General features: G+C 36.7%; 1 protein-coding gene across 28 annotated transcripts in view; it reads right to left on the reverse strand.

The window, feature by feature from the left end:
* Nucleotides 1-19,640, reverse strand: part of CFAP20DC (CFAP20 domain containing) — a 239,537-nt gene that overhangs the window by 98,514 nt on the left and 121,383 nt on the right. For 13 of the 28 annotated variants that reach the window (XM_026501148.4, XM_048226470.2, XM_048226471.2 and 10 more), the window contains exon 7: nt 12,228-12,365. The exons of 6 other annotated variants lie outside the window; for them this stretch is intronic. In XM_026501148.4, coding sequence (XP_026356933.2) covers nt 12,228-12,365 — 138 coding nt within the window. Of the gene's footprint in view, nt 1-10,260; nt 10,415-12,227; nt 12,393-12,442; nt 13,995-19,640 lie in introns of those variants that run through there. 9 more of the 28 variants (XM_057311845.1, XM_057311850.1, XM_026501147.4 and 6 more) reach the window with 3 other exon arrangements.

Consider the following 19,640-nt stretch of genomic DNA (forward strand, 5'->3'; position numbering starts at 1 on the left):
CAGCCAACCCATGTCTACTTCTCTCCACCTCCTCCATCAGCACTGCAGTGCAGGCGACTGTCATTCCTCTCCTGGATGATCACAGAACCTCTCAAGGGATCTCCCAAGTCCATGCTGGCTTCCGGTCCCAAGCCTTCTCCAAAATGTAGCCAGAGCAGTCTTACACAAGCATACATCTGATCAAGTCATTCCTTTTCCTTGCTTAAAACTTTTCAATGTTTTCCTTGCTGCATTTAGGATTAGGAAGAAAGCCCTTAACAGTGGCTGCAAAAACCTACATGTTCAGGTTTCAGTTTACACCTTTCACCCCTCATTTTCTGTTCTCTCCACAGACTGGCCTCCTCAGTTCTTCCTGCCTACCAGAGCATTTGTGTGTGCTGTTCCCCATGGCTAGAAGGCTCTTCCAGTATAGGTACTCCCATAACCTTTCCTTCCTATAACTTGTCAAAATTGCACTTAAAAATTTCTTTTTAAAATTCAGTTTAGTTAACATATAGTGTATTAGTAGTTTCAGGGGTAGAATTTAGTGATTCATCAGTATACATAACATATAACACCCAGTGCTCATTACATCAAGCGCCCTCCTTAATGCCCATCACCCAGTTACCCCATCCCTCTACCCACTTCCCCTCCAGCAACACTCAGTTTGTTTCCTAGAGTCTTTTCTGGTTTGCCTCCCTCTCTGTTTTTATCTTATTTTTCCTTCCCTTCCCCTATGTTCATCTGTTTTGTCTCTTAAATTCCATGTATGAGTGAAATCATATGGTATTTGTCTTTGACTTACTTCCCTTAGCATAATATCCTCTAGTTCCGTCCATGTCATTGTAAATGGCAAGATTTTATTCTTTCAAAATTGTACTTTTACATGCGTTTGTGGGATTATCTGATAATGTGTGCTTCAGTAGATATAAACTCAGTAGCCTAGTTTGTCACCCCTGAATTGCTAGCCTGGTGCCTGACATGGAATTATAGATCCTTGCTGAGCAAAATGAATGAATCATTAAATGTAATGAGTCAAACAGGATGTTGGATTAAATGACTAAATATTTCTAACCATGGCTAGAATTTCGTTTTTCATTTTAAGAAAATTCCAACTGCAGGTTTTATATGTGAATTGAGGAAGCCTGGGTAGGACTGGACAACTGCCAGGATATGGGGGATGAGAGAGAAGGGTCAACAATGACCAAGACATTGATAATTACATGAGTGGTGTGGCTTTCAACATCAGTAGTGCTATGGAACCACGACCAGATGCCTCCTCAGGTTACATGTGAAATGTTCTAGTGTTAGCCCATAGACTTGGCTGTGTGTGCATCTGTATTTTTTTTAGTCATTATAAATATCTATTTGGCGTTAACAAAATACTGTTAGTCTCTCAGAATCAATAACAGAGAGAAATGACACTCAAATCCCAGGTCAATTGGAAAAATTTGTTATAGAATCTATTACCATTTGTACCTTTTGTGACCAAGTAGAACAAATCCTAGACTATTCATTTTGTTCTCAAATGTGGATTTTCCCAGAAAAAAAGAGCCACCAAAAGTCCTGATGGGCACGGGATATGGCTTGGGTCTACATGGGAATTTTTAGTATCAGAATAGGAACTTTTTATTTTTATTTTTTTACTTCCAGTCATGGAAATCATTAGGCTATGGGTATACTTTTTGCAAATCTTTCTGTTCAAACATCTTATGGGGCAATTTCCTTAATGTTTCTTTCTTATTCCTTATATATATATGTATAGAGAGAGGTTCCCCCAACTATTTAAGCTCCTTTGAGTAGAAAGACCATTTCTTTGATACTGTATGTACCTCCATCTGTGGAGCTCAGTTCAGTACATGGTAGACAATGGATAAAGCTCACCAGAATTGTTAAACAGTATTCAAGATTAAAAGGAGGATTTTTTTAGGGGAGGGAATATTTTAAAAAATCATACTGACATAGTTCTAGCTATAATTCCAACAAAACGTACACATTAACTAGTTCATAGCTATTTAAAAAATTAAAATTCCTAAATACCTTGAATTTTTTAGAGGAATCTCTTAGCAGTGGATGTCCAGTGACCATTAAAGATACACCTAAACCTCATATAATATGATCTTCTAAATCACAGAAAATTAGATATGATTCTATATTTTATAAGAGGATCTACTATAGGGTTTCTTTAAAGAGTAATCTACCACTCTGTATTTAAACTTAAGTCTAGTTTTTAAAATTTACAAATTTTAGTACACGTTTTTCACAAACCAAAGTAATACTCTACCACTAAGTATCTCTTTAATTAACAGACTTCTTTAAACTTCTTGGTACAATTAACATACACACATTCTTAAAGGCTGTTTCATTTTAGTAATTCTGTTTATAATCATTAATTGTCACAATTATCTCTATAAACATGTATCATGCTATTTATCTACTATGAGAGAATCCTAATTAAAACCTACAAGGAAAAGTAATTTAGACTTCTGGTTTCTAAAATAAAAAGTAAAAGGGACAAAGTTTCTATAATGAGAAAAACCTTAATAAAAGTACAAGCAGAAACGCATGCCTTTTGAATTCTAAAGGAAGCTCTTTTAAGAGCTGATATCAATATGCGCAATATAAGGTTAAAAATCAAGATTAGATTAAAGTCATGCTCTAGGCATTTCATTTTCTTGAGTTTGCAGAAAATGAACTTGGTGTAGGTCAGAGATGTTACCATTAATTATTTTGCTATTTTATGAGGGGTACTTGCCTTTGTAGTTAGAATATAAAACCTGAGGGTCTACTCTCTAATTGTCCTTTAGAAAAATAAACATTCATTTTTGTCTCAAGATACAGTGTTCTAATTATTATAGTCATTTAAGTTTGCAGGGTTTTCAAAGCTTAACCAGAAAAATCTGCTGAATTTTCAACTCTAATCATTGAAGGGTCATGCTCAAGACTTACATCTATTATCTGGCAATCAAATCAGAATTAAACTTGCTACCAGAATCCAGACCTTGAATTGGATTAATTTTTATTTTATTATATGTGCACTGTTATAAAGAACGTCAAAAATACAAAAAAGGCTGATCTAGTAAAGCAATATTGTTTTAGAAAAGGTACTTAACCTTTCTAAGCCTCACTTCCTTTCATAAGATTAGGATAATAACAGTACTTAAGTCATGGTGTTTTTGTTAGATCATATGAAACAAGCACGTAACATGCCGAATACTGTGCTTAGTAGGGACTAAATGCTTAGTAAATATGTTCTTAATATCTTCCATCTTGAACAGCTTTTAACACTTTACAGTCCATTCATCATCACTTATTCCTTCATTCATCCATCCTTTCAGTAGTGACTGGGCACCTGGTCTGGGCAGTCATATCTCATTAATAAAAAGTTTAAGACATTTTTGAAAGGGAGTAAAACATATTACAAACTAAAATTAGAGTATCTTTTTCTTCTCTAAACTTAGACAATGTCATCTGTGAGTAAAGTTAGGATATGGCAACAAGATAAAAAGTAATAAAGCATAAGGTATTACTTTTCTTCACAAACTCTTTCACTTATTAAAAAGCTATCAATAGCCTAGTTTTTGGTCTTTGGTATTAATGAGTAAAGAAACTTTTTCGTGGACTCTGGGAAACAAACTGAGGGCTTCAGAGGAGAAGGGGGTGGGGGATTGGGATAGGCCAGTGATGGGTATTAAGGAGGGCACGTACTGCATGGAGCATTGGGTGTTATAAGCAAATAATGAATCATGGAACACTACATCAAAAACTAAGGATGTACCATATGGAGACTAACATAACATAATAAAAAAATTAAAAAAAAAAGAAACCTTTTCAGGGAAACAATTTTATTATCTCAAGAAAACTTTCCATTTTGAATAGAGTGGAGCTTAAATATAATGTAGGCCTTGGTAGATAATTTCCATCATTTGGTTTTGGAAATAACACAGTTTCCTATAACATGAGAAGGCTCCCCAGAAGAAAACCCTTAACACAAGTATTGAGAAATCGCTTAATGGCAGTGAGCCCGTAAGAATGCCTCTCTAGGGGCTCCTGGGTGGCACAGTCGTTAAGCGTCTGCCTTTGGCTCAGGGCGTGATCCCAGCGTTCTGGGATCGAGCCCCACATCAGGCTCCTCTGCTAGGAGCCTGCTTCTTCCTCTCCCACTCCCCCTGCTTGTGTTCCCTCTCTCACTGGCTGTCTCTCTCTGTCAAATAAATAATAAATAAAATCTTAAAAAAAAAAAAAAAAAAGAATGCCTCTCTGAAACCAGACTGCCTGGTCACATCCTAGGTCTACCACTCACTAATTTACTTTGTTTCTGTGAGCCTCAGTTTCTTTATCTACGAAATGGATTTTGATAGTTTCTACACAGAAAGGTATATGAGAGGATTAAATGGATTAAATGATGTGCGATGGCTAATTTTATGTATCAAATTGACTGGGCCACAGGATGCCCAGATTAAACATTGTTCTGGGTATGACTGTGAGGGTGTTTCTGTGTGAAATTAACATTTGAATTGGTAAATGCCACCCCAAGGTAGGTGGGCCTCATCACCCAATCCAAGGAGGGCCTGAACAGAACAAAAAGGTGGAGAAAGGGAGAATCTGACCTCTCTGCCTGATCCCTTAAGGTAAGACATTGGTCTTCAGCCGCCCTCAGACCAACGCTTTCACTATCGTCTCTCCTGGATTTGGACAGAAACTCTAACACGGGCTCTTCTGCGTCTCCAGCTTGACCACTGCAGATCCTGGGACTTCTCAGTCTCCATAACTGCATGACCCAATTCCTTATGATAGGTCTCTCTCTCCCTCCCTCTCCATATATATATATATATATTATGGCCTTATATTTTATGGCCTGTATTTTATGTAAGTTATATTATACGTATGTGTTCTGTTTCTCTGGAGAAACTTGACTAATACACTACGTAAAGGATATAGCAAAAAGTCACTAAACATTAGTGGTGATGGTGATGATTTGCTGCTTAATATACTCACCTGCTTAAATTATATGGTTAGCGTTTCATTCACTCACTTGATCACTTAATTAACAAATACCTATTGAGTTCCTGGTAAGTGTTAAAGATTGAGCTAGGTGTAGGGATACAACAGTAAATAGGACCCCTGCAGTTCTGAAGCTCAAGTTCCCCTTGGGGAGACAGCATAAGCAAACAAGTAAACAGATAATATCAGGTAAGGATAAGGGCTGGGATGGAAATAAAAGCAGGGTGATGTTACAGAGAGGGTGTCTTGGGGGTTACTGGATGAGTATAGCCCCATGTTCATCACTATGTGAACTATTTGTAAAAATGTATGTGAACATAACTGATACTAATACAGTATAGATTGTCATAGATATTCCCCTATTATATCATAAATAAACAAGTTTAATATACAGCTATATACTTAAAAGATTTCTTGTCATTCATTTTGGATTTCCATCCCATTATATTATTTTAAATGAGAATACTGACATTAAGTAAAGGAATACATTTTAATTTTATAGCAATTTTCTGGGCTTTTCAAAAGACAGAAACGAATACAGAAGAAACTAAACATGTCTCATAGTTGCTTTAACACACTATATATTTATTGACATCACAAATCCTGAACATATTTAGAAACTTACAATTCTCTAACAGAGGAAGATATAAGAAGTAAGTCTTATTTTCCTGCCTCTGCCTCCCAAAGGTTATTATTAATTTTTGTGTGTTTCCTTAAAAAAATGTACGCCTATACCAGCATCCCTAGGTAACTATCTTGTTTATGTACCATGTCAGTGGGCTCATACAGAGACAACATCCTAGCTTTCCATGTGTCACTGACGGACACACACAGCTCTGAGACCTTTCCGGACCATCACAAACAGATCAGGTCAGTTGTATAACTGCATCCATAATATCTTATTTGTAGGTATTTAATCAACTCCCTACTATGCACAAGTAATTTGTCTCCAGTTTTGTCCTTATAAGCCATGCTGTAATAGACATCTAAAAGAGAAATATAAAGGCTGGAACAAGTCAGTCCTGCAAAAGTAGCACAACTACGCAATGGATTAAATGTGGTTTTCACATTCACTATTATATTAATATTTATATATCGAAGTTTCTTCAATATTTGGTGGAAATATCACAGAAAAATTGAAATTCATTCTATACATGTTTTGTGACATCTTTGCTGTAACAAATTTCACAGATACTGATCAACATTCACACTAAATTCCTTTCACATTAAAAAATTTTTTTTTTAATGAGGGAATGTGACCAGGTATGCCTTATTTTTACTAAAGATGGGGAAAAAGGGTATATAATTCAAATGTAAGAGACAGCTGAGTTCACTGTGACTTATTACCAGACACAGGACCCAGAAATTGTGGCATCTCTTTAAATCAACAATCTTCAGACAAGGTTTACCGAAAGTATGAGTTTAGACAAGTGTTTTATTGGGGTGCCTGGGAGCTCAGTCCGTTGTGTGTCCAACTCTTGCTGTGGGCTCAGGTCATGATCTCAGGGTTGTGAGATCAAGCCCCACATCAGGCTCCAAGCTGAGTGAGGAGTGTGCTTAAGATTCTCTCTCTCTCCCTCTGTGCCCCTGCACACCCTCTCCCCCTCCCCCACTTGTACACTCTCTCTCTCTAAAAAAAAGGAGAAAAATGTTTTGTTTTTTTCCTGAAGTCACAATCTAAATCCTTTTTCTTTTAGGTTCCCCTTTACAGTGGATTTTGCTACTTGATTTGAATTTTGCTTTCATAATGTGAAACCCAAAGAAATTCTAATAAGATCTCACCAGTGCCAACTGTAGTTGGATGATTATTTCATGGTTTTGTTAAATGCATTAATTTACCTATTTGCAATTGTGCTAGAAAATAGGGATGCCAGTCTTTTCTTATTTAAATAGGAGTAGAAGCCCAGTAAGACTGCTGTTGTGGAAAAGACGACACCTGGGAAAACTGCCTTCTAATTTTTAAGCAAATCACTAGTTTTGATTTGTGCTTAGTGGACCATTGCATCTTGCCATTAGTAGCCGAATGCTCAACTTCAATAACCAGACCTGAATCTCTGGTTCAATTAAACTGGGGTTCCATTAATGAAAATAAGATCATCAGAGACCCCACAGTTCTCTGCTGACTAACAGTCATTAGCTAATGTGCACTGGGAACTGACAAAGTGAGCAGTGTATTAGTGTGGTAACACTGGCTTTTTGGAAACACAATCATCTTATTAATTTCATTAAATGCTCTTGACCAAGTTACATGACATTCAACAAAATGCACTCTAAAATGGAAGTTTTAAGGTTTCCTTTTTTGCTCGAGTGAACATACTAGAAAGCATCCATAGGAAGCTACAACTACTTTCTGTGGCAGCTTCGTTGGGATCTCAGTGTGTGCATTTAAAATAAAGTACCACAATTTACATGAATACTGTACAGTCAGTTATAAGAGCACACAGTCATTTTCTCATGCAATTCAAATATCTCATCATAGGGAGTCCATTATTCAGACAGACACAAAAACAAATAGCTGAAATGAAGAAATATCTCCTGGCTTTTTCAAGATTAGAAAGTCTGCCCTTAGGCATAATTCATTAGCTACACCTTTCAAATAAAATATTTTATACAGAGAACAATTATTATTATATTCATTTATATTAAGTTTCAAAGCACACAAATGACAAAATTAGCAATTGAAAAGTATTTGTAGAAAGAGAACCACAAAGTTCAATGTACAGTAGCTCCCTCCCATCGCTGGGGGAGATGTTCCAAGACCCCTAGTGGATGCCTGAAACTGGATAGTACCAAACCATATACATACCATTTTTTCCTATATGTACATACCTCTGATAAAGTTTAATTTATAAATTAGGCACAGTGAGACATTAACTACAACTAATAATAAAATAGAACAATTATAACAATATACTGTAATAAAAGTTATGTGAATGTGTTCTCTCTCTCAAAATATCTTATTGTGCTGTACTCACTGTTCTTGTGACGATGTGAGATGATAAAATTTCTACGTGACAAGATGAAGTGAGGTCAATGATGTAGGTGTGTGACCTAGTGTTAGGCTACTACTGACTTTCTGATGATGTATCAGAGGGAGGATCATCTGCTTCTGAACCATACCTGATGGCAGGTAACTGAAACCTCAGGTAAGGGAGGACTGCAGTATTTTCATGTAATCTTAACTGCCATGCATGTGCAATGAGCTCTTCTTTAAGAGAAACCTTATGGTTATAAAGTAAGAGAAATATAATTGGGATTCACAGGGCAAAAGAAATATGCTATTAGGTGATGATCATTAATTTTCTTTCTTTCCTTCCTTCCTTCTTTCCTTTCTCCCTCTCTCTCTCCCCCCACCCTTCCTTCTTCCCTTCCCTTCCTTCCTTCCCTCTTTTTCTCTCTCTTTTTATCTTTCTCTCTCTCTCTCTCTCTCTCTCTTTCTTTCTTTCCTCCATGCCCAGTGTGGAGCCCAACACAGGGCTTTAACTCATGAACCTGAGATCAAGACCTGAGCCGAAATCAAGAGTCAGATGCTTAACTGACTGAACCACTCAGGTGCCCCTGATTATTAATTTTCTGTTTGACTCAAGTTGACTATCATTTTGTATTGATATCTCATTTATGGAATTTTAAAAATATATACTAATTTCCTCTTCTACAAGTTGGGATCAAATATGACCTATGAAAATTTTCTATTTAACTATAATACTGAGTTAATGATGCAATTAATATTTATTCAAATTCCTTTTTAATCTTAAGCACCATATATGTCCTTGAACTTTAAATTAAAAAAAAGATACTTAAAATATCTGGATATAGACTTGCATTTTCATTTAAAGACGTAATTAATTCTTAAAACATTAAGCTAGAGAGATAAAAGAAGAAAAGAGCATTCACAATTGCTCTCTGAGTTATCTGATAGGTTTTACAGCTTAGTCATTTCTGTTACTGAAAGCATTCACAGCCTATTAGATACAGATAGAGTGTTTGGTTATCAAAAACATGCTTGCTCCTTTCATTCTGTGGTGACTCTTCCATTGAGATTGATTTGTGACCAGAGGTGTTTACGGTGGCTGTCTGGGGAGTGAGATCTTTTTCATCCTTCTATATATTTTCTAAAGGTTCTTTAATGAATATGGGTTATACATATTCTCTCTAAAGATAGTGTATATAATAAATATACAAATTCTCACTGCCTGTGCCCTGTGTTACCAAAATGTCCTGCCTAAAGTTGCCAATTGTGTAAATAGGTGATGGGGACATGGGGTTTATTACGTCCTCTCTACTTTTCTGAAGTTTGGAAATTTTGTAATAGAGAGCTTAGAATTATAGTGTCTGCTTACACATAGTTCCCTGCCAGGGTTTATACTGAAGAAGTTATAAAATACGTCCCAATTCTCCAGGAATATACAACTTAGGACATGTAATGCTGATGAGGATTGACATAAAAAAGTACACCAAGATGGGCGCCTGGGTGGCTCAGTGGGTTTAGTGTCCGACTCTTGGTTTAGGCTCACGTTGTGATCTCAGGGTAGTGAGACCCAGCCCTGCCTTGGGTTCCATGCTCAGTGCGGGAGTCTGCTTAAGATTCTCTCCCTCTGCCCCTCCCCCTGCTCATAGACTGAGCTCTATCTCTCTCTCTCTAAAATAAATAAATAAAATCATAAAAAATACATCAAGAATAAATGAATACAGGATAAATAAGAGAGTAAAACAGTTCATTTCTATAACTCATTCATTTTATCATAGCTATCTCTTTCCTCCAGCTTCTACTTTGACCTCTCTGAAACTTTGACCCTGCTCTCTTCCCCATCTGTTATCTGAGAATCAACAAGTCCTGCCTGTGTGTCTCCTGCAGCGTCTCTCAGGCTCATCACTTACCACGTAGCCACTGACATGTTATGCCCAGATGGCTGCAAAGACATCTGAGTTGTAATTCTTAATCTCTGGTCTCACTCAACTTAAACATTCATCTTGACTCCTGATGTCACATTCATCTTCCTAAAACAGGCATTATTGTTTCTCTACTTTAGGAGCAGGACGCACACTCTTCTCGTATTCTTCCCAGCCATTCTGCCCACTGAGGCCATTCCTCTTACTAATTCCTCAGAAAACTCATCCATGCATTCTGCTGTTTCCTTGTCTTTGCCCAGTCTTCTGCACCACCTTACAGTTCCATAAACCCTATATTGATTTATAATAAAAACTTACTCAAGTATTCACTGAATACTTTCAAGACCTACTTCTTCCATAAGTGCCTTATTATGGCCATCATTTTACCTTCTTTGGGATTACTTCTGTGTTTTTGAGTGTCATCTGAGCCACAGGACTTTTGTTTGGGTAAGTGATCCAGTGGTTCTCAACCCAGGCTGCACATTAGAATCACTGAAGGCATTTAAAAGATATCCATCCAAGGCCAATTAAATCAGAATCTCTGTAGATGAAGCATAGACATCAGGAAAAAAAAATTTTTTTTTAAACAAATTATTTATAAAATGTCCCAGTGATTCTAACAAACAGGAAGTTGAGACCCACTCATCTAAATAACACTAGGTTTCTTGATGTGTATGTACTATTCGTTCATTTGGTCAAGAACTATGGGTATTTATTACAGAGGTACAAAACTGGTAGCCCTGGCATGGTTAGGCTCATAGAGTGTTTTAAAAAAATTTAGGCTTTAGACAATATTTTAAATTTGGAAGATTTATCATAAACATTGAGCTACCTAGCTCCTCTTGGGGAAAAAAAAAAGGAAGATCTGGTGAGACTGTGCATGAATTCTAAGCAAGGCAACACTTGGTTAGAATGGAACTGCAGGGGCGCCTGGGTGGCTCAGTCGTTAAGCGTCTGCCTTCGGCTCAGGGCGTGATCCTGGTGTTCTGGGATCGAGCCCCACATCAGGCTCCTCCGCTGGGAGCCTGCTTCTTCCTCTCCCACTCCCCCTGTTTGTGTTCCCTCTCTCGCTGGCTGTCTCTATCTCTGTCAAATAAATAAATAAAATCTTAAAAAAAAAAAAAAAAAAAAGAATGGAACTGCAATATTCCTTCTAGATGGAGAATGAGCTTCTAGTTTGCTACAGTCCTCACTACTCCTTATCAGCTCCCTTGCAGGGGCTGAGTACTAACTACCATTTATTCTATCATTTGCACAATTGTCAACATTACTGCTTTAACAGTAGAGAACAATTCTTTGAAGCCTTACCTGACTCCTTTCCCCTAAGGACCTCCTCCACTCTCAATAAGGCATACTGTTGAGCAAAAAATGTTTCTAGGTATCAAATATCTAGGCATCCAGCCCACTTTACTCATTTATGTTATCTGATCGGCCTCCATAGTAATTTGAGTTTGCAGCCCCTGGCCTGCAAACACTGTGGCAAAAACTGTGTTAGATGCTAGGGATATAGAAGAATGAGATACAGTGTTCTTTTTGGAGGAAGTCACACTTTATTGGGAAATGCAGACATATTAAAAAGTATTGTAAAAAAAAAAAAAAGAAAAAGAAAGGAAAAAAAAGTCCTGGAAAGAAGGGAACAGTGCTTGTTAGAAAGACTGCACAGAAGAGGTAACATTCGAGTTCAATCTAGAAAAATGAACCGGGAGTGTCTCCAGGCAGAAAGGCAAAGAAGCTGTTTTAGGCCAAGAAACAACAATTCCCAAATATGAACGTGTGCAAGCCCACGGCGAGGTCAGAAAGTCGCACGTGGGGAATGAGAGATTAAGCTCTGGAGTAGGTTGGCATAGGGGAGTTTGGTTTTGTGTGAGTTCCTAAGGGTTTTTTCATTTTGTCTTCTAAGATAGTGAGAAAGACATTAAAGGTCTTTAATCGAAGAGAGACATGATCACATTTCTATTTCTATTATCAGAAAGATAATTACGACAGCAACGTGGAGATTAACTGGGAGGCTAAGGTGAGTGATGGTGGAGACCCGATCAATGAAAGCAGCAACAGGACAGAGGAGCAGACAGATTCGAGAGATGTTTCGGAAGTATAATTGGCTGGGCCTGGAAGCATACAGGAAAAGGAGAGGACTAATCAAGGATGTTTTGATTTGGTATATTAAAGCCCAGAAAATATTTTAGCTGCTAAAGAGAAATTTAAAATGATTTATCACAGACACGAGTCGATGTTAGAGTGACTTAATATTTAACTTCAAGCTATAAAGCATCATTGCAGTGCTGGGTTTTTTTTTAACCCTTTTTTTGTTCTTTCAAATAAATATGCTTATATTTTAAGTGCCTGGTGCATACCTGACTCTGCTGAACTTAGAGGATGACCTCCAAATTTTATTTCCGTTTGGCGGAGTTTAGTCATGTTTAGCAGCTGTGTGACTTGTGGAACATCTGTCGTTAGTTGGCAGCTCCGTGGAATAATGTCTGTGGGTTCATCTGTTGGAAAGGGGACACCATATCCAGCTGAAAATAAAGACAAACACTCATCCCCCAAATGTAAGTCATTTTTGCCAAATGGACATATCTTCTAAACGAAACCAATTAAAGTAAAACATTTTATTTATTTTTATCTTCTTCTTGTTATTTTTAAGATTTTATTTATTTATTTGACAGAAAGAGAGTGAGAGAGGGAACACAAGCAGGGGGAGCAGGAGAGGGAGAAGCAGGCTCCCCACTGAGCAGGGAGCCCAACTTCCAGGATCTGGGATCATGAACTGAGCCAAGGGCAGACGCTTAACCACTGAGCCACCCAAGCATGCCTAAAGTAAAACACTTTAGAGTATGACTTTGAAAGAGTTACTCAACCTTACGGCTTCGGCTTTCTCATCTGTAAAATGAGTGTTGTAATTTTACTGCTTACTTTGTAGGACTGTAGGAAAGATTAAATGAGATAAAGTGTATAACATATACAACAGGTTCAGAGACTTGTGAAATAGAGCATTCTTTGGATATATTTTACACTTATTTTTCAATACTAGAATGTGACTCAAGAAAAGAGCTAGTTAGGTGTGCTCTGATGCAGATCTTTGGGAGTTCAGTGGCTCAATTATAAGAGATCAATATGCACAAAGACATAGTTGAATAACACCTAGAGACATCATACGAGTAAAGTAATTTTTTAACTTTTTATTTTGAAATAATTTTAGATCTACAGAAAAGTCACAAAAATAGTATATTGTTCATAATACCCTTTACCCAGCTTCCCCTAACATTAACATCTTACCTTTGAATACTTTCAAAGAAAGAACAGTTTATTATAATTAAAATAGTATTTTTATTATTATAATTTGTATTCCTAATGAGATTTGATATCATTCATATATACTTACATGGATATACAAATTTCCAGTTAAGTAAAATTCTGTGTTCATGTTCTTAACCCATTTTGGTCTTAGAACATTACTTTCTTATTTATTTGTATGACCTCTCTTATGGCAAAGATATTAAGCCTTGTCATATGTAGTAAGCAGGAATTAAATCAGTGTTAGCATTCCAAAAAGCAATTTTTCTATATGTTTCAAAAGCCTTAAAAAGGTACATTCCACTTTACTCAGTAATTTCACTTTATGAATATTTTCTCTTCTTCTTCTTCTTCTTTTTTTTTTTTTTTTTTTTTTAAGATTTCTTTATTTGAGAGACAGAGAGAGTACACACACCTAACAAGTAGGGAGAGGTGGAGGGACAGGGAGAGATAGTCTTTTTTTTTTTTTTTTAAATGATTTTTTATTATATTATGTTAGTCACCATACAGTACATCCCCGGTTTCCGATGTAAGGCTCGATGATTCATTAGTTGTGTATAACACCCAGTGCACCATGCAATACGTGCCCTCCTTACTACCCATCACCGGTCTATCCCATTCCCCCACCCCCCTCCCCTCTGAGGTCCTCAGTTTGTTTTTCATAGTCCATAGGGGAGAGATAGTCTTAAGCAGACTCTGCTGTGAGCGTGGAACCTGATCAGGGAGTTGTGGCTAGATCTGATGACCCTGAGATCATGACCTGAGCTGAAACCAAGAGTCAGCTGCTTAGCCGGCTGTACCACTCACATATTCCTCAGTCTTTTCTAAGGTAAAAAAAAAAAAAGAAAATTAGATGAAGATCTATGTAAATAAGTGTTTATAATTTCTGAAAAGTAAACAACTTGAATTACCAGTAAAGAGCCACACAAAATTCTATTTGTCAAGATGGGAAAGACTCATGATAGGAAGTTAAAGGAAAGTAATATATACAAAACTCTAACTCCACTGCAGAAAATCAATAAATAAAATGCGTGCATGGCAAGAAGACTAAAATGAAATATGCCAAAATGTAAAATAACTTTTGATGGTTAGCTTAAGTGTAAGCTTTATTTTCTTCTACATAAAAATGTCTGTTTTTAATTTTTATAAGTAAAATTTCTAATTTTAGAATCTGGTGGAAAATTTGTGGGTGTATATGTGAAATGAGTAGTAACAAAAATTCAACCAATCATCCCTCAAAAAACATCCTATGTAAGTATAAACTCTAAGCACGTTTATACAGGCAAATGATGTTAGGTTTATATGTATCCAAGTCATGGCAGTTTCCTAATTAGATCCTAATGTCCTAATCTTGAAAAGGAAATGAATCATTTAACTAAAAACTTAAATACTCATCAGCAATGTAATGGCTTCTAAGTGTCCTAATGCTCCAGTAATTAAAAATGCAGTAGATCTACAAATCTTAATTTTCAGGTGTTCTTTGTTGGTCCATTTCTTATTTGTCATCGACATTTAGAAAATCAATATAAAGTAGTTGAGTAGATAAACTCTCGAAATAGAAAACATTTGTAAAAATAAGTAAACTAACTCCAGATATATATTTGACATACCATTTCGAACGCTTCTGAGGTAGAAAAAGATAATTTCCACATCAATGCCAATATTGATAAACTAAGATTTTATATTAAAAGAGGCAGAGAATTCTGTAGGCTATAAGACCCTGAAATAAAATGCTGTATTCTCAATCACATAAAGACAAGTCATGGAGACTTTAGCTTATAGGGATTGTGTGGATGGTACAGGGTACAATGTCATACAAAGTTTGAAATGTATCCAAAACACAACCTGAGTTTCCATCTAGCAAGAAATAGCTGGAAAATCCTTGGTAACCCAAAATCCAAGGCAGAGACTATTACAAAACTCCAATCTGAATTTAACAGGATCATGTCTGACATGCAAATCAGATTTCACAGTAAAAGGATAAATCCCTTCTGTGCCATTTTTCCTTTCTATATATCTAATCTCTCTTTGCATCCACAACTGTCTCACTACTCATCAGATTATTCATCAAGGGAGACTGTGAGCAGTATAAAACCTGCAATAAAAGGAGGAATCAGGGGCACCTGATTGGCTCAGTCGGTTAAGCTTCTGCCTTTGGCTCAGGTCACGATCCCAGGGTCCTGGGATTGAGCCCCATGTTGGGCTCTCTGCTCAGTGGAGAGCCTACTTCTCCCTTTCCCTCTGCCTGCCACTCCTCCTGCTTCCCTCTCACTCTCTGTTAAAAAAAATAAATAAATAAAATCTTAAAAAAAGGAGGAATCAAAGAAAAAACTATTGGTTTATTATTTTTAAAATAAAGACGAATTATTAAGCCCATTTAGCAACTACTCACTCTCAAACTTTGTGACCTGGTAGTTGGATGTTTTGATAGACCGAAGTGGAAGTTAACTCAGCCCCCCACTACCCATCTCACCAATAAATATTCCTTTCTCCATATCCAGTTACTAGGTCACTTTATTTTATGGGTTTCATGGCTTAATTAAAAATAAGAATTCTGGGGCACCTGGATGCTCAGTTGGTTAAGCGTCTGTCTTCAGCTCAGGTCATGATCTCGGTGTTCTGGGATCCAGCCCTGTATCGGGCTCCCTGCTCAGCAGGGAGTCTGCTTCTCCCGTTCCTTCTGCCCCTCCCCCTGCTCGTGCTCTCTCTTGCTCACTCTCTCTCTCAAATAAATAAATAAAATCTTAAAAAAAAAAGAATTGTGAACACAGCATGGATTTTTACATAAAAAATAAGTAGTGCTAAACTGTGAGTACATAGAGGGCATGGTCCACCTTCATTCATTCATTTACTCATTTTATCATTCAGCAAATACTTATTGAGCCTCTACTATGTGCCAGGGAATGTCGTGGTGAGCCAGAGTGACCCTGTCCTGATCTCCTTGAAGCTTACACCTAATAGAGAATATGAAAAAAATAAGTAGCTATTTAATTATAATTTTGTTAAGCGCTCTGAAGGAAAAGTTCAAGGTGTAATGGAAGAGGTAATGGGTGTCAGTGAAAGTGTTTTCTGATAAAGAGACATTTAAACTGAGTCAGAAAAGATAAGCAGAAGGTGGCCTGGTGAAATGAATGGGGAGGGATCATTCAGGTGGAGGGAAAAGAGCATTTGAAGCCTCTGAAGGCAGAAGGACTCTGGTGCATTCTAGGAACTGAAAGAAGACAGTTCTGCCAAAGGGCTGCTTGTGTGGGAGAGAATGGTGACAGAATCCCAACGGTATATTTAGTACAGCATCTGGTTCAAAGGGGATGATCAATAAATAGTCATGGATGAAGGCCCCTTCATAACAGCTGACCTAGATTAAAAGCAGCTGCCAAGTCTTCCACTTCTTTTCTTTGGTTGTTCTTTGCTTAGCTATCTCCTGAGAAGTACTCCACACACATTTTATTTGGATATCACATCTTTCTCCCCCAGATGGCAAATAACAAATCAAACTGGTAATCAGCTACTAAGGGACCAAGGAATATCTGCATTTTTCTTCCAGACAAGTTCTATCTTCTGTAAGAGAATGTGTATGGAAACACGCAGACTGCTTGATTAACATTGGAAAATGACACAGTTGAATTTAAGGTGCTTCTGCTAACAAATCTGAAAAGATGCTATGTTGGCTGGAATGGTCAGCTCAGAATGGCAAAATGGTACACGAAGGAGAAGGCTAAGAGAAAACTGACAGATTTGCTCATGTAGCATTGAAACACAACGAGATGGTAGGTTTTTTGCTGTCTTTGCTCCCAGTATGAGTTAGTATATTAGAATGTTTGAATGACTTTGTATCTCTGGCTTTCTTTGGCTATAAGGCCACCAAAAAATGAGCCATTCTGTAGGTGTTGGATACCTCTGATGAAGATCTTAACTAGCTTTAAAAATTAAGTCATTGGGCACCTGGGTAGCTCAGTCAGGTAAGCGTCCAACTCGATTTTGGTTCAGGTAATGATCTGAGGGTCGTGAGACCGAGTCCCGCATCGGGCTCCGTACTCAGCGGGGAGTCTGCTGGACATTCTTTCTCTCCATCTCCCTCTGCCCCTCCCCCCAACTTGTGTGCATGTTCTCTCTTTCTCTCTCTCTCTCAAATACATAAATCTTTAAAAAAATTAAGTCATCAATTTTAATACATATATAAAGCACTTTATCCATAAAAACATCACTTATTAGCTGTGTGACTCTGGCATGGTAATTTACCTCACTGTGCCCTTGGTCTTAATATCTGTAAAACATGGATTAAAAAATAGTACCTTAGAGGGTTATTGTGATGATTAAATAAGTTAATGTATGTAAGGGTCTAAGAACAGTGTCTGGTACATAGCAAGTACTATATAAATGTTTATTATTAATAACATATACTTACGTCAATTATTTCATTATAATGGAAACAAAATCACTGTGTCTTAGTATGTGTTTTTTATAATAAAAGGTCTTGATATTTAAAGGGGTAAATAAGCCTGAACTACACTAAACACTTAGCTATCCTGAAATGAATCATACCCTTAGGTTTTTTTTATTTTATTTTATTGTGGAGAAATTCACATTAATATATTAATAAAAATTAAGGATTTTAAAGTGAACAGTTCATTGGCACACAGTACATTCACAGTGCTGTGCAACCACCACCTCTATATAGTTTCAAAACGTTTCCATCATTCCAAAGCAAAATCTCTTATCCATTAGCCAGTTTCTGTCCATTCCCTCTAACTCCCAGTTCCTGGCAACCACAAATCTGCATTCTATCTTTATGGATTTATGGACATTTCATATAAATGGAATCATGCAACATGTGACTTTTTGTCTGTGTGTATCATACATACTTGTTTTGTTTATCCATTCATCTGCTGATGAACATTTGGGCTGTTTCCACATTTTGGTTATTGTGAATAGCACTGCAATGAACATGCATGTACACGTATCTGTTTTCCATTCTTTTGGGTATACACCTAGGAGTGGCACTGCAGGTTCATATGGTAATTCTGTGTTTAACATTTTCAAGGAACTGCCAAACTGCCTTTTATAGTGGGTGAACCATTTGGCATTCTCATTAACATTGTACAAGGATTCCAATTTCTTCACACCCTCGCCAGCACTTGTTTTCTATTAAAAAAAATTATAGCCATCCTAGTGAGTGTGCAGTGGTATCTCATTGTGGTTTTGATTTGCATTTCCCTAATGACTAATGCTGTTGAGCAATTTTTCATATGTTTGTCAACTATTTGTATATCTTCTTCAGAGAAATATCTGCAGTAGTTAAGTCCTTCAACCATTTTTTAATTGGGCTGTGTGTCTTTCTATTGTTGAGTTGTAAGAGTCCTTTACATATTCCAGATACTGGAAGATATCAGAATATTCCATATATATACTCTCTATATGTAGAATCTGAATATTTATCCTATCAGATATATGATTTGCAAATATTTTCTCCCATTCTGTAGGTTGTCTTCTCAATTTCTTAATAGTGTCCTTTGATACACAAAAATTTTTTAATTTTAATGTCCAATTTATCTATTTTTAACATTTTGTTGCTGTGCTTTGGGGTCGTACCTAGGAATCCACTGACAAATCTAAGGTCATGGAGATTAAGCTCTATTTTTTTCCTAAGAGTTTTATTTAGCTCTTTTATTTAGGTCACTGATCCATTTGAATTAGTTTTTATATATGGTGTGAAGTAGGGGTCCATACTCATTCTTTTGCATGTGGATATCCAATTGTCCCAGACCATTTGTTGAAGAGTCTCTTCTCCCTTCATTGAATGTTCTTGGCACCCCTGTCAAAATTAGACGTATGGGTTCATTTCTGGACTCAATTCTATTCCACTGGTGTGTTATGTCCATTCTAACTGTACCAAACTGTTTTGATTACTGCAACTCTTGAATTAAGTTTTGAAATTGGGAAGTATGAATCCTCCAACTTTGTTCTTTTTCAAGATTGTTTTTGGCTATTTTGGTCCCCTTGCAATTCCATATGAATTTGAGGATTTGCTTTATCATTTCTGCAAAAAAAGCCATTGAAATACTGAGAGATTGCATTGAATCTCTAGATCTCTTTGGGTTATACCGACATCTTAACAATATCAAGTCTTTCAATCCATACACATCAGATGTATTTATTTCCATTCTCTTAGGTCTTCTCTAACTCCCTTTAGCAATGTTTTATAGTTTTCAGTGAACAAGTTTTTCATCTCCTTGATTAAATTTATTCCTAGGTATTTAATTATTTGTGATGACATTATAAATGGAATTGTTACCCTTACAATTTTTAAGATGTGACGTTCTATTATAAATAATATTTATAATACCTACTTATAAAACACAATTGATATTTTAATCAGAATAAATCTGTATCTTGATATATAGATATTCATAACCCATTTTTGTGGGACCTACTATTGATTGGGCACCTCTGCCATGCTGAGATCATACCCT

This window comes from Ursus arctos, unplaced genomic scaffold (genome assembly GCF_023065955.2).
Source record: "Ursus arctos isolate Adak ecotype North America unplaced genomic scaffold, UrsArc2.0 scaffold_14, whole genome shotgun sequence".
NCBI classification, from domain to species: domain Eukaryota; kingdom Metazoa; phylum Chordata; class Mammalia; order Carnivora; family Ursidae; genus Ursus; species Ursus arctos.